The sequence below is a fragment of the Echinops telfairi genome, unplaced genomic scaffold (genome assembly GCF_000313985.2).
Source record: "Echinops telfairi isolate 266 unplaced genomic scaffold, ASM31398v2 ScPeMD7_7469;HRSCAF=8507_0, whole genome shotgun sequence".
Lineage (NCBI taxonomy): Eukaryota > Metazoa > Chordata > Mammalia > Afrosoricida > Tenrecidae > Echinops > Echinops telfairi.
Window position 1 is genome coordinate 71,712,865 of NW_022111372.1, and position 10,726 is coordinate 71,723,590.

A 10,726-nucleotide genomic window follows, 5' to 3' on the forward strand; every position below is an offset into this window, starting at 1 on the left:
GGTGTAGAGGGTTCTTGTAACACACTTAATATTAACCTGACATTGCAGAGAAGCAAGGGGAAACTAAGGCTGAAATGCAATGTGCATAGAACGCATGTACGTGTGCCTCCCAAACATAACTGAATAATACTGACTGTCTTCTCCCTTCCTTCCTTCTTCCTGCTCTCAACATCTCCTCTCCCTCCCACTTCCTTGTGTTCTCCCTCTTCCACAGATGCAGCAGCAGCGGTTGGTCATCTCCTGGTTTGCCGTGGTTTTGCTGGCATCGCCCCTCATGGCCATATGGGAACTGGAGAAAGATGGTAACCAGCTTCTCTTTACCCTCTTGGAAGTGACAGGATTCTAATTCTGGACCCTAAGGCAGCTCCTGATGGGATGTCAGACTGGATGGGCAACACCCACACCCCCTCACTGGATCTTTACTAGTGGGAGCCGGCACCCTGGGACTAATATTTTCCACTTTTACCTCTTGAGGATATCGCCATTGTTTGGTTCTTGTGTTTCTGTAGACCAGTGGTTCTCTCTCAACCTTCCTAAGGCTACCAGCCTTTCATACAGTTCCCCATGTTGTGAAACTGAAATTGTGCTGGAAGTTTCTTTCTGTGTGTTTGGCTAATCATTTTATTGGAAGCTCACACAACTCTTATCACAATCCATACATCCATCCATTGCATCAAGCACATTCGTACATTTGTTGCCATCATCATTCTCAAAACATTTTCTTTTCACTTGAGCCCTTGATATCAGCTCCTCATTTTTTTCCCTTCTTCCCTCATGAACCCATCAATTGTGGATCACTTATTTCCTTGTCCCTGCGGTTGTTAACACCCACTTCCTTCCCCTCCACCCCACCCTACTCCCCCCCTCCCATGTCCCCCCAGGGAGCCATAGGTCCAGTTGTTTTCTCCTGCACATTGTTTATCCTGCCTATCTTATCTAGATAGACCTGCAGAGATAAGAATATGCACAAAAAACAAGACAGCAAAACAAACCAACAAAGAAAACAAAACAACAGCAACCAAAAAAGAAACGCCTGTAAATAGTTCAAGGTCTGTTTGTTGACCTTTACGAGTGTTTCCCATTGAGTCTGATGGGGCACCACGCCCTGGCCCCAGAGTCCATTTTGGGGATTTCCTGGGGACTTCGTTGCTCTATTCCCCTTGCTGTTCTGTTGCACACCCTTAGTGTTCGCCTCGTCAGTGTGGTGGGGGCACAATTCCCACACTATGTCTCCACCGTGGTCCCCATAGCGCTATGGGTCAGTGAGGGACGTCGTGTCTGGTAGTGGGGCCGGCCCTATGGTCCTCTCTGCTTTGGCTGCTCTGAGAGGGATTATCGTCCTCAGGGCTTGGTGGGCCAGGATGTGCTCCACTCTCTCTTCTTCTCCCTTCATTTGCTCCTGTGTGCTCTGATCAGACATGTCCCTCTCCCTGAGCTTCAGTGCTGTCCTCTGAAGTGAATTCTTCTGGGGGGATAGGGGCTCTCCACATAGTTGGGATTGTGGCTGGCCCCTCAGGCCTCTCATTGGTTCCCTGCTTCATGCCAGTATGTCGCATTCACATCTTGGGCATCAGGTGTGCTGGAAGTTTCTCATCTCCACTACACCTTTGCCAAAGACTTCAGTGCTGTTTCCATTTTTCAGTGTGTCCAGGTCTTCTCTATCTGCCAACAAATCAAAGGTTAATTAGTGAGGGCGATCTTCTAGTTAGTGAGCTGCCAAGACAGCTATGGTCTTTCTGCTTCAGGGTTTCTAGACCTTGAGCTCAAATGGGGCCCACTGCCCAGAGGCCATCTCAGCAAGCATTTGCCAAACATTAGTTATGAGCAAATCTATGCTTAGGCAGTGGAGATGCCGCCATGGTTTAGAGAACACAGTCCAGAGTTCATAGAGCTTATAACCTAGTCCTCTTCCCCCCATCCTTCAGTTTATGTTGTAGAGTTGGACTGGTACCCTGACGCTCCTGGAGAAATGGTCGTCCTCACATGTGACACTGTAGAAGAAGACGGAATCACCTGGACCTCCGACCAGAGCAGTGAGATTTTAGGCTCCGGCAAAACCCTGACAATCCACGTCAAAGAGTTTGAACATGCTGGCCGATATACCTGTCAGAAAGGAGATGAGGTTCTGAGCCATTCGCTCTTGCTGCTTCACAAAAAGGAAGATGGGGTTTGGTCCACTGATATTTTAAAGGACCAGAAAGGTAATCCCATCCTCTTGGATATTGCTAGTGTTCTCTTCATAAGTTCATAAGCGATACAAAATAAAAGTCAAAGAAAGGCAAAATGCAGTGAGTATAGTTAGTGAATTAGCATCTACTCCCTTACTGAGACCACCCAGAATCTCCAGTGTCCTTTGCTGTCTTAGATAGGATTGCATTTATCAACCATCAAACTCTTGTTATGGGAGAGATTTGTGTTCAGGCTGAGTGCTTTCCCTGAGATGCTCTGTTGTGGTTGCGCATTGGCCCGCTAGCCCCAGGGTCAGCAGTTCAAAACCACCAGCTACTCCCAAGACAAAGATGAAGTTTACTACTCCCATAGAAAGTTACAATCTCAAAAGCGACACAGGCAGTTTTCCTTGTCCTGTAGGGTCTCTATGAGTCAGAATCAACTCAAGGGCAGTGAGAATATGCTTGCATAGGCAGCCCTGGTGGTGAAGTATGTGGGTTACACTTTAGGCTGCTACTCACCGCTCAGCAGTTCAGACCCACCAGCCACTGGTGAAGTTGTCTGGAAGCCCACCAGGGCAGTTCTACTCTGTCCTATCGGGTTGCTATGATTCAGAATCCGTTTGATGGCAGTGTGTTTAGTTTGGGGGTTTTATTATTGCATGGCTGGTGGAAATGAATGAATACGCATAGTGCCTTATATCAACACTGAGGTGATAGCCTTGGAGGGAGGGGAAAATTAAAACTATTTCTCTCAGATGTGTTCGATGTCTATTATACCCGATTGACTCAGCATCCTATTGGGACCAACTGTCAGGAGAGCTGTCTCATTTTTCAAAAAAATATATGGAAGAACTTCACAATCTTTATTCTTCTTCCAATCCAGAACCCAAAAATAAGACCTTTCTAAAATGCGAGGCAAAAAATTATTCTGGCCATTTCACCTGTTGGTGGCAGACAGCAATCAGTGCCGATTTGAAATTCAGCGTCAAGGGCAGCAGAGGGTAAGTGCAACCCATGTGGCTTCCCAGCATTTTGTTAGAACTGTTTCATTCCGAAAATAAGGGTGGACAAACTCAAACTCAATTCCAAGCTTTTCCAGCCCCTCTGTTGCTCTAGATTGAGGAAAAGGCATGGATATTTAAGCCAATTGCTTGAACAAATGCACATGTTTGGACAGGATATTATCAAGGTCTGAGGCTAGCCTAGGTTGTGTTTGAAGCCACTCTCATCCAACTTGCCTAGAAATGCTTCATTAAGGCTCATAGCACCATAGGGAGGGACAAAAAGAGAAATAGAAAATGCAAATGACTTGCCAGAATGGCACCTTGAGTCAAAAATAGGGTATAGACCGTAGGATTCTTAAGTTGACTCCAAAAGGATGTGATCCCACTAGACATTTTCCCCTGGTCACCTCAGCTTCTTTCTCTTCTGCTAATAGCACCCATGGGAAACTAATGGAGCAGAAGCGTTCACTATCCGACACACTTGCATTGTCCCTAAGAAACCTGTTTCCATGGAAACAGAACCGATGTTTTTGCCCATCTTTGTGACTCCCTGAAACCATGTGGGATACTAGAGCCAACCCTAGCCACTCAGCCTGGCTCCAACACGATTTCGCTGGGTAAATTAACCTCGGTGGTGGTAGTAGTGGTATTAGCTACTAGTGACCAGCTCATGGATGACAATTGTGCTGCCCCATAGGATTTTCTTAGATGTACTCTTTATAGAAGCAGATCCCACCTGTGCAGGTGGGTGAAAACTCTCTAATTGGTCAGCAGCCAATGCAAACCACTTGCACTAGTGGTGCTACCTAAATTAACCTTTGAGGTCTCATTTTTGCACAGGTTTAAATGATCACACTGACTTTAAAAAATGCCTACACGAAGTGCACAGAGACACAGGTGCAAGTGTCCATTGTAGCGTTTAGGGTCATCAGCAGGGGAATGGTTCAATACAGGGTGGTACATAATGCACTGTGTAGTTATTAAAATTAATAGGCCAACCTATATTTTTTATAAGTCAGAATCAAGTCAACGACCTTGATGTTGGTTTGAGTTTGTATGTTTTGATGTGGAGAGCTCCCCATACTATGTTCAGAGAGGGACATGTTGGTTACAAAGCAATGTATATCATTTGAGCCCACTTCATAAAAAATATATACACCTAAGTAGATATAGAGAAGGATATAGGTGTAGTATATAAAACATCTGTATATAGGATTTTATAGACATGAATATATGATTACTTTGCATATTTACTGGAAAAGTTCTGGGAAGCTCCAGCAAGCTAGGATTCGTATTTTTATCTTGGGGGGGAGCTTAGGGATAAAAGATGGAAGAAGGAGGCACACACACACACATTCGTATGCATCCTTATCATTTTAATTTGAATAATTAGTATGCATTGATTTTTTCCAAAGTAAAATAAGACACATGAATTTAAATTTTTAATAAAACGTGTTGACCAGGGGCTCTAGATCTAAAAATTTCCAGATTCATTTAGGCCAAAAGCATATGCACGCAGAGTTGCTTCCAGATATCTGTGCCAGGACCCTGACACTCAGCATGTTCTCATGGGGAGGACAGTTTGCCAGCCCTGGGAGAAATCACACTCGCTGGAGAAGGTGAGTCCTCAGACAGCCGGCTTCCCTGCCTCACTGGCTGCAATCAGTAGGAACTCATCCACAAACGGATAGCCGTCCAATAGACGCCGACTCAGGGCAAGCCCACGCGTCGTCGGAGTAGAAGTGTGCTCTGTAGGGCCTTCAGGGACTGATTTTTCAAGAGTAGTCACCAGGCCTTTCTGTCGAAGATCCTCTGCATGGACTGGAACCCCCTGGTGAGCAGCTCCATCCCAAATGGGTAACACGGGATATTTGATTTGATTTCAGCTCTTCTGACCCCCAAGGTGTGACCTGTGGGGAGGTGGCACTGTCTGAAGAGAAGGTCAGAGTGGACCACAGGGAGTATAAGAAGTACACAGTACAGTGTCAGGAGGTCAGCGCCTGCCCAGCCGCCGAGGAGAGCCTGCCTATTGACGTGGTGGTGGAAGCCATTCACAAGCTCAAGTATGAAAGATACACCAGCAGCTTCTTCATCAGAGACATCAGTGAGTTTGCCTGGGGTTTTGCACTTAGGAACACAGACTCTATTAGTCACACATTCACCATGCCCAGGCATTGGGCTAATGGGCTACTAGCCTTACCTCTTTCATTCTGCACCAAGGTGGGGAAGACAATGGAGATACTATGATCTATATTCTAAAGGGTGAGAAATTGAGTCTTAGATAAGCAACTGGCCCCAGGCCTCGGGGTAACAGACCCAGACCTTGCCATTGCGAAGGGAGGGCTCTTTGTGACCCTGTCTCTTCCGCTGCCCCGAGGCCGCTCCTCTGATGGATCCAACATAACGTTTATATACCAAACCAAGGACAGGCACATCCCTCCTGGTGGCCACTATTCTCTCTCTCTCTCTCTCTCTCTCTCTCTCACGCATTTTAAAAGAGAGAGAGAGAGAGATAATTTGTTTGCGAATATAAACTCTTAGATTGGACATCTTTTTTTCATTTGGCAAGTGGAGATCTTGGTCATTTATCCTTCTCTTTATCATTCATTCCTGGAGCCAGCTACATGAAATGAGAGCTACCGACCCTGCTCAAGCCTGAGTCCTTGTGGAGGGTTTGCCCTTGGTGGGTGGAGAAGGGTGGGATCTACTTCACCTGGTGTGGCCAAGAGGACGGGATGTTCAGCTGAGACCTATAGAGGTTGTGCTCAGAAAAGGGAGGAGACTCGCAGAGCAACTACAAGGTGTCATGATCTCCATATGGAGTCTAATGGGCCCTGCTATAGCATGTCTCTCCCTCTAGTAAAAGGTAAGCCTGATTAGGACCAAGTCTTGGGGACACCTACTTGCCTAGAAGGCTCTCCCCTCATGCTCTGTGAGAGGCTCAGCAACTCCCCATGCTTGGTGCAAAAGGGGGCTCTCGGGGCGTTACCCGGAGGTGAGCATCTTGCTCTCAGAATCTTCTGAGCACAGGCAGAGGTCATGAGGGAAGTGGCCCCCAGAGTGCAGGGATGAGAAGACTTCAGAGCCTCGCAAGAGTTCAATTAAGACTGTGGTGATTGCCAAGGGCTGCTCTCCATGGGCACCGGCAGTCCAAGCATCTCATGTCTGCCAGCTGGTTTATTCCATTTGCCAAGAGATACTATGGTCCCGGCCGTTCAGCAGCTAGGTACCTTGTGCGCTGTGGCCCCATGTTGGTCCCAGACTCCAGAAGGTGAGCAGGATGCCCTCACTGCCTGGCAGATGCTGGGGGGGAGGGGGGAAGGGGGGAGCAGCTGTGGCGATAGTAGATCATAAACGAGAGAGTGAGGCAGGCTGGCTGGGAGGGAAAGAGGGTATTGTGCTCCAGTCCAAGTCCCAAAGATGACAAGTGAAGCCCTGCGGATCCTTAAAGTGCTGGAGTTTTAGAAAGGAGAGTGGTAGTTATCTCGTGTAAGGACTTTACGTGGTGAAGTTCATTTTATCCTTACAACCACTTATGAGGTGGAAGCCAGCATGAAATCAATTTTCCAGATGAAAATGGTGCTCAGAGAAGTTAAGTAACTATCCTACAGCCCCACAGCAGGTAAAAGATGAAAGGAGAAGCAGAAGCCCCAGAGCCCCATCAGGAGAAATCTCTGTCTTCAGGAGCCCTGGTGGCGTAGTGGGTTATGCATGGCTCTGTTAACCACAAGATGAGCAGTTCAAACCCACCAGCTGCTCCATGGGGAAAAGATGAGGTTTTCTGCTCCCATAAAGATTCGCAGCCTCAGAGACCCACCGGGGGCTGTTCTACCCTCTCCTATAGGGTCGCTAGGAGTTGGAATTGACTCAATGACAGTGAGTTTGACGGAGTTCTCTTCTTCCACAGTCAAACCTGACCCACCCAAGAACCTGCAGGTGAAGCCACTAGCCAATTCTCGGCAAGTGGAGGTCAGCTGGGAGTACCCCAACACCTGGAGCACCCCACATTCCTACTTCTCCCTGACATTCTGTGTCCAGGTACAGAGCAAGAACAAGAGAGAAAGGGTAAGGCGTGATTCGTGTGTGATATGTTCTGTGGTCAGATTGAAGCAGGTCAGAGCAGATGATTGACAATAAAAACAACTTTTCTTAGCACATTCTATGGGCCTGGAATAGTGGAAAGGGGTCCCCTTGTATTATCCCACTTAATCCTCATCACTGCTTCATACGGAAAGGCATTGAAGCCTAGAGAGGCTGTGACTTATCCAAGGTCATTCAGCTAGCAAGTGGCAGAGCCAGGACCAAACTCAGTCCACAAGACATGAAGCCCTGTCACCCAGTCACTCTGTTGCCTCCAGGATCGCTGATGCATGCAGAATTGGGACTCAGTGGATATCATTGATAATAGAACATTCATTCTGTGTCTTGACTGAAAATAGGTAACTCTCACCTGCTCCAGATGTTAGCTTATTTTCTTAACCAAAGTGTGGGCACTGACATAGGCTGAGAGCTTCAAGCTTTCTTCTCTTGGCTTGAGAACTCCGCAAAGGGCCAAAGGCAACTTTGACAGAGCCCTAGAGCTCCTGGGACCCCACTTGTAAAACCACTGCAAGAGACCTTAGGCAGCAAATCATTGGCATGCGGCAGAAAGCTTTTGCCATGTCAGACAGCTGTTGTGGAGTTGGCCCTGCACTCATGATGATCCCACGCACAAGGCTATCAGAACATTGTAATCCATTATGTTTTCATTGGCTAGTTTTTTTGGAAGTAGATCACCAGGCCTTGCTTCCTAGTCCATCCTAATCTGACACCATCACTAAAACCTGTTGAGCATCATCGCAACACACAGCCCCCACTGAGGAAAGGAAGCTGCCTGTGGGTGAGGTGCCTGGGCTGGGGATCAAACCCAGGTTTCCTGCACCCAGGCAAGGATTTATCCTTGAGCCAAAACTGCCCTGGAGTGGGTCAGTCACCCCTGAAAATTTCAGCAGGTTAGGGGATTTTACCTAAACCTGGTTTCAAAACCTTGATGACTATCTTCCCTCTTTGTATCACCTAACCTTGATAGGTAATATTTGCTGAGTGCTTTTACAAGGTAAAGATTTTACTATTAGGGTCACCTTTTATTTTCACAACTCTGCGAGGCTGTCTTTTTATTATTATCCCTATTTTATAAATAAGGAAGCTGAGACACCAGGAACCTAAAACATTTCCCTGAAGTCACAAGTACATACACTCCTTTCTCACATATGTACATGGTTACGGCCAGAAGCCAGGCCATTATGCGAAAAACAGCATTAGGTGAAAATGGAAGATGAGGGATTGAAACTGCTGGCCTTTCAGGTAGCAGCCAAGTGCTTTCACCCCTGTGCCACCCAGATGCCTGTCTGTTGGTACCACCCAGGTGCAAAACAGAAAGTAACAAAGTAGAAGCTGTGTTGAGAGCTTCTGCCAGTAGGTGGCAGAAGGTCTACACCCTCCCCAGTGACTTGCAAATGTGGCGTCCGAAGATCTGGGTGTGATTGTTTCGGGAAGCTGTCCTTTGCAGAAATACAGGCTGCCTGCCTTACGACTGCGTTGGCGCAGGGCACTCACAGATTGCACTGCCCTTTACAGAAAGACAAAGCCTGCGTGGACAAGACCTCGGGCAAGGTTACCTGCCATAAAGACTCCACGGTCCGAGTGCAAGCCCGGGACCGCTACTACAGCTCCTTGTGGAGTAATTGGGCATCTGTGTCCTGCAGTTAGGTGAGCACCTCAGGCTTGCAGACTTAGTGTACCTGGCCACAGGGCAAGGAGGGAGGGGGTGCGGGGGCTGCAGATGGGCAGTGGGCAAATGGCGTTCCCAGCACACAGTGGCCAGAGTCTGAAACACGCATTTGTTCATTAACAGGCTTTATTTGACACCCATATTGGGCCAGGCACTGTGCTGAGCCAGCGACGCAGCAGTAGCAGCAGGCAATTTCTTCCTAGCTGCCTCGGAGTCTATTCTGGCTCACAGTGCGCCCAGGTGACAGAGCAGAATGGCCCCATTGGGTTTTCCCGGCTGTAATCTTTACAGCCGCAGATTGTCACGGCTTTCTCCCCCAGAGCCAGTAGGGGATTTCAAACTGCCAACCTTTTGGTTGGCATCTGGGTGCTGAACTGCTTGTGCCACCAGAGTCCCTACAGGGGAAAGCACAGGCAGAAGAGTGAGGGGGGCAGGGATCAGAGAATGGGGGGCCTGCAAGCTAGTTTCAGGAATTCAAGTCATCTGATAGGGGCACTGGGGAGCCATGATTGCCTTGAAGCAAAGAAGTAGCATGATCAGATACTGTCTTAAGAAACCGCTCAGGTGAGCCTCTAGGGAGGAGCATGGTATTCGGCCCCAGAAGGAGGGGCTGGGCCCTTCGACATGGGATCCCTAACCTACCAACTGCCCAGGGGAAGCTTTTATGACATAAGAAGGGCTTGGTGCTGTGTTTCTCACCTATATTTTACCATTCTCTTTCAGGTTCTAATTCCTGGAAGAAACGTGGAAGCTTCCCGGCACAGTGGTTTTTTTATGATGTCATAGCCCCAAAAATTCTATTTTTTCTGATTTTCTTTATTTTTTTTAGAAGCGTATAATAATATCTTTGGTATATTTTTATATTTAAAGGCAAAGTGCTGATTGAAACAAACAGCTAATTTATTTATAGATTGGCCAGCTCTCAGGTTGCCACTGACCTTCATGCTCTTTTATACATATAAGTAATTTATGTATTTATTATTTTATAATTGTTCCTTAACATCTGTATGCAAAGATGCATCCAATGTTTTCGAGACCTGATCCAGGAGGCCTACTGGCCCTACTATGCAAAAAAAAAGTGAATTTTCATGTTATTTATCCTGACCACTTTATCCAGCCAGGCTTTGAGTGCACTGGTTTTATGCCTGCCAGTGTGCGCACTGTGTGCTGACGTGAGTACAAGCATATATTTGCGATGGATGGGGCATAAGAGATGTGGAAATAGAGACACTGAGGGGCGCTTGGAGGAGATGCTGTTTCCAACATCCAGGAAGACTTCCCTGCCCCATCATGTCTCGGGATGTCTCAGGAAAGCTACTTCTGAGCAAGTGTATCCTTTGGGCCTGAACTGAGAGAAGACCTGGAATGTGTGAAGTTGGAATTAAGCTTCAGCCTTGCTGGCAGTCACCCCTCCCACTGGTATGAGGCAGGAGAAGGTGTGCAAAGTCGCCTGGGATAGTTCAAGGGGCTTATGATTCAAGAGGAAGGGCAGATGCCGCAGGACTGCCACCAGGTCGACTCTGGATATGGGGCTAAGGAGGAGGCGTTGTCAGAACCTCAGGCTGCTGCTTAGTGACCGAGTGAAAAAACCCACAGAGAGGCACCGAAAAGGATGAAGAACAAACTGCTTACTGCTCACCCTCAGGGAGCCTCACGAGATACCACAGACTGGATTGGCGGGGAAGGTGCTATTTTTAAGTCAGAAAATGTGCTTTTGATAAAGTGGTTGAGCATGGTTTCTATTTATTTATTATTTATTTATTGTGACATTCCAAACTGAC

The 10,726-nt window shown here is 47.4% G+C and overlaps 1 protein-coding gene across 1 annotated transcript; it reads left to right on the forward strand.

Moving 5' to 3' along the window:
* The first annotated feature begins 214 nt into the window (after positions 1–214).
* Positions 215–9,885, forward strand: IL12B (interleukin 12B). The gene is made up of 7 exons (XM_004696761.2): positions 215–302; positions 1,926–2,201; positions 3,055–3,172; positions 5,062–5,279; positions 7,083–7,240; positions 8,792–8,923; positions 9,669–9,885. The coding sequence occupies exons 1-6, from the start codon at positions 215–217 to the stop codon at positions 8,921–8,923; spliced, it is 990 nt and encodes a 329-aa protein (XP_004696818.1). The 3' UTR covers positions 9,669–9,885.
* The last annotated feature ends 841 nt before the right edge of the window (positions 9,886–10,726 follow it).